The sequence below is a fragment of the Centrocercus urophasianus genome, unplaced genomic scaffold (assembly GCF_019232065.1).
Source record: "Centrocercus urophasianus isolate 14NV4802_14NV808 unplaced genomic scaffold, USGS_Curo_1.0 seq_18, whole genome shotgun sequence".
NCBI classification, from domain to species: Eukaryota; Metazoa; Chordata; class Aves; order Galliformes; family Phasianidae; genus Centrocercus; species Centrocercus urophasianus.
In genome coordinates, this window is record NW_024884733.1 from 24,596,676 (window position 1) to 24,600,511 (window position 3,836).

The 3,836-nt window shown below is 57.4% G+C and overlaps 1 protein-coding gene across 1 annotated transcript in view; it reads right to left on the minus strand.

Annotated features, from left to right (window-relative positions):
* SSBP3 (single stranded DNA binding protein 3) overlaps positions 1-3,836 on the minus strand; it is a 51,314-nt gene that overhangs the window by 45,735 nt on the left and 1,743 nt on the right. Inside the window, exons 2-4 of the mRNA XM_042819540.1 lie at positions 3,667-3,812; positions 3,459-3,520; positions 3,262-3,346 (exon numbers count right to left, since the gene is read on the minus strand). Coding sequence (XP_042675474.1) covers positions 3,262-3,346; positions 3,459-3,520; positions 3,667-3,812 — 293 coding nt within the window. The remainder of the gene's footprint in view (positions 1-3,261; positions 3,347-3,458; positions 3,521-3,666; positions 3,813-3,836) is intronic.

Here is a 3,836-nt window from a genome sequence, read left to right on the forward strand (position 1 = left end):
GAGCGGGGAGGCAGAGCGGGGAGGCAGAGCGGGGAGGCAGAGCGGGGCTGCCCCCTGCCCACAGCATCTCAGAGGGCCGGAGGATTGAGCCAGCAGCCTGCTCAGTTGGATGGGAATAGGAATAAAGCAAAAATAAAAACCCACCCAAATCAATTGCCATGGGTCAGGCAATGCCTGTAGAACAGGTCAAGTCTTGGATGGCGGCCGGGGATCAGCACCGTGCTGCTGTAGGTAACCAGAGCACCGCAGTTAACTTCTGAATAACTCTGATACAGGTGGTGGAAGAGGCTGACTAATGAAACTGCGAGCGGCACGGCGCGTTATCTGCGTTAACAGTCAGATCTGCACACGTGCTGAGACAAAAAGGGAAAAACACGGTGCTCCTCCCCAACACAGAGACCCACAGCCCACTCCTCCCAGCAGCCTGCTGCCCTGCCCTAGGAGAGGAACCACGGGGAAAGCCAGGAAAAAAGTGCTGCTTCACCATGGCGAGAGCCCATGGCGCTCATGAAGCACCCCCTGCAAGAGAGGTGCCAATGAATAAATAAATAAAGATTGGAAGGGGAAATTGATAAATTATCCTGCTGCTCCTAACAGTTCCCATACAGTTACGCTGGGAAATGAAATGGAAATTACACAGCATGCAAATCCCAGAGTTAACACTCTGCTAATGAAGCACACCGCCCTGCTCCCAAGTGTGCAGTTCTGCAGCCAGCATCTCCCAGTGCCGGCACTCCCCAGACCCCGCAGCATCTCCCTGCTTTGTGCCTCGGGTTGCAATGGCAAAACCCGCTGCCTTGTGGTAAACAAACACGGCGTTTGGCGCAGACCCGGGCGACCGCTGCACAGCCAGTTCTGCGATTGGCCAGGTTTCAACACGATGCTCTACGAATCTGGGGCAAAGCCTATATTGGGATATTTTTAACCACAACCAACAGATGAAATTACTCACTGGTCCACCCAGCCTGGGGCTCGCAGGAGGCCCAGCATCACTCTGAGCTGTTGCACGTTGCTGATACGCCGTGGGGTTTGGAGTTTGGGCCGTTGGTGATGCGCTCCCCACCCAGAGCATCGTCCAACATGGGACACACCAGGGCTCAGCCCAATGCTGCAGGACCACGGCCACGTGCCGGCCCCAAGAAACAAGGCACCATTCACAAGCACCAGTTATCACCTGGTTCCTGGCTTTGGTCAATATTTAAGTTTGAGCCGGGCAGGTCCCTGCCCTGCAAAGTACACTCGGTGCTCCACGCAGGGAGAGCACGAGCATCCCAAGCCAAACGCACGCACCTGAAGGCCAAACAGACCCGGGGACACCAAAGCGGTGTGGCAAAGCCAAGGGAGCACCGAAAATCTTACGCCTCTCTGCAGTCAGACCCAAAAGGTGAAGCACTCGGGGGTGCACTGTTACAAAACTGCATTACACTGAGAATTTAAAACAATCAGGATTGTGTCTATTTACTGTAAGCTTAATGCTACATGCATTAAAGAAGTTTATGCGAATCATTTAATGCACTCATGCCTATTGTTAGAATTATTACCAAGCTAAAAAAGATTAGTTTCTCTAAATACACTAAATCCTCAGACATTATTAGGAGGTTGCTGTCAACGTAGCACTACTATGCCTTGGCTGCTAATGTCATCTTTAGCAAAGGCTTTACTACCTAAAGATCCACCTCTGCCTTTCTCCATCCTAACCAGACTCCAAAAAAGATGGGATTTGGCCCAAACGACGAGAGGAGGGGCAGCAGGCGCTGCCAAGTCGCAGAGCCCAGCGCTGATGGATGTGCTGACAAACTCCAGGTTGTCAGCCCTCTCTCACCCTCGGTTCAGGAGTTCAACATTTTAATCCGACCCAGTAAATAAAAAGCAGCTATGCAGGAAGCAGCACAGCACAACCGGGAGCGGAACGGTGGCCACAAGACAGATGGACAACCAACACAGACCTGGATTGGTTTCTCCAGGGAACAATTGAGCCGCCCACCCCCATGTGGGTTCAGCTCCATGTTACATCCATTGAGAGAAGGACATGGGACTGCCAGCAATGCAGATCTGGGTTCTGCTCCCCAAGCAGGAACTGCAGAGAAGGTCCCCATGCTGCTCCCAGCCCAACCTCACACATCTCCCAGCAGCTCAACCCAGGCATGTCGAGGCAGCGAGAGGCTGGGGAAGGGAGGAAAAATGGTTTCCATACCATAGGCTCCCATGAGCAGACAAAAACAGCTCCTGCTACACAATTTAAACTCGCTTGACTCTGCTCCAAGCCCACAGCCAGGTGACTAATCCTTTGATTCAAATTCCTCCCGCTGCAGATCAGTGCTGCAGATCTGGGTGACTTCAGCAGGACAGAGCAGGCAGCCCACCTGCAGCCAGCACCAACAAGCCCTGGGCCATGAGGAGCCACATTTTTCAGGAGGACAAAAAGCCCAGAGGGCCCAAACACCATCAGGCATGGTGGGATGAGGTCCACACCATCACCTCCAGCTCATGAGTTCCTCCATGCTGCTGAATTCAAGGAGCTGGTGCTTTAGGGAAACACACCTGAAGAAAAGCCTCTGCTGGGTTCCACCAACACCTCTGCTGAGGACAATAGCACGAGGTCGTGCACACACAGGACGGTCCGTGATGGCTGCCACCAACCAACTAAGGACCTGCACACACAGGATGGCGGCGGAGTCCAGCAGGTTGTATGCAGCACCTCTAGGTTCGCTCCAAGCAAGCGAGCGGGTCCAGCAACTCACAGCTGGAGCAAAACAGTTGGAGGAGCCACGTTTTTCATGAAGACAAAAAGCCCAGAGGCACCAGCAGGCACAGAGGGATGAGGTCCACACCATCACCTCCAGCTCATGAGTTCCTCCACGCCGCTGAATTCAAGGAGCGTTCCCAGCCAGCCAAAGCAGCCCCACAAACCACGAGGCTTTGGGATGACATTCTGGGGAACCTTCCCTCCATCCCCAGCCGCCTCCATGGCATTTACCAACAAGACAACCTCAGCACCAGGCCCGCAGCCACCGACCTCCACCACCGCGCTCGCGGCCAACGCTTTGTTGCCCAGCGCCGGGTCCCACCGGCGGTCCCGACGCCTCCAAGTGCTGAAGATAAAGCGCCTGGGCTCATTTGCATAATTGCAACGTTATGAAACGCCGTTCGGCCAAAATCGCAGCGCCGCTGTTTGCAAGCACGCTGCTGCCGGCGCGCCGAGGAGCCCGAGCGCCCCAACTCCGTCATTACCGCGAGGAGCAGAAACTTGTTGTTACTCACATAGTCATGGAAGGCTTTCGCTTCGCTCGAATGCTCGCAAGTGTCTCGCCGCTCAGGGGCTGCGCAGTACAGGTCCCAGAACACGCTGCGTGGCACAAACACAGGGGAGGGAGCCCCGGTCACCGGGTGCCCCCGCAGCGCCCGGCGCAGCCCCGGGGCTGCTGACTCACCGCGACCCCCCCGCGCCCCTCACTCACCACCACCAGGAGTGCAGGAAGCCGGGGGGCTCTCCCAGCGTAATGTTCTTCTCCCACCGGATCTGCGGGCGAAAGGAAGGTGCCGCCAGTGGGCTGCGGGGCCCCGACGAGCGGGGGGGACCCCGCCGGCGGCCGCCGCTCGCCCGCCCCGCACAAGATGGAGGCCGGGAGGCGGCGGCGGAGCACAAAGGGCGGCGGGGGGGCTCACCTCGGACAGGAAGGTCTGCGCCGACTTCTGGGCGCCGACGTGCAGCAGGTACTCGTAGACGTACAGGGCCAGCCTGCAAGAACCCGGCGGCGGTCGGCGGGGGGGCGGCGGGGAGGCCCCCGCCCCGCACAAAGCCCGCAGCCGGGCTCCTCCCGCACCGCACCCCCCCC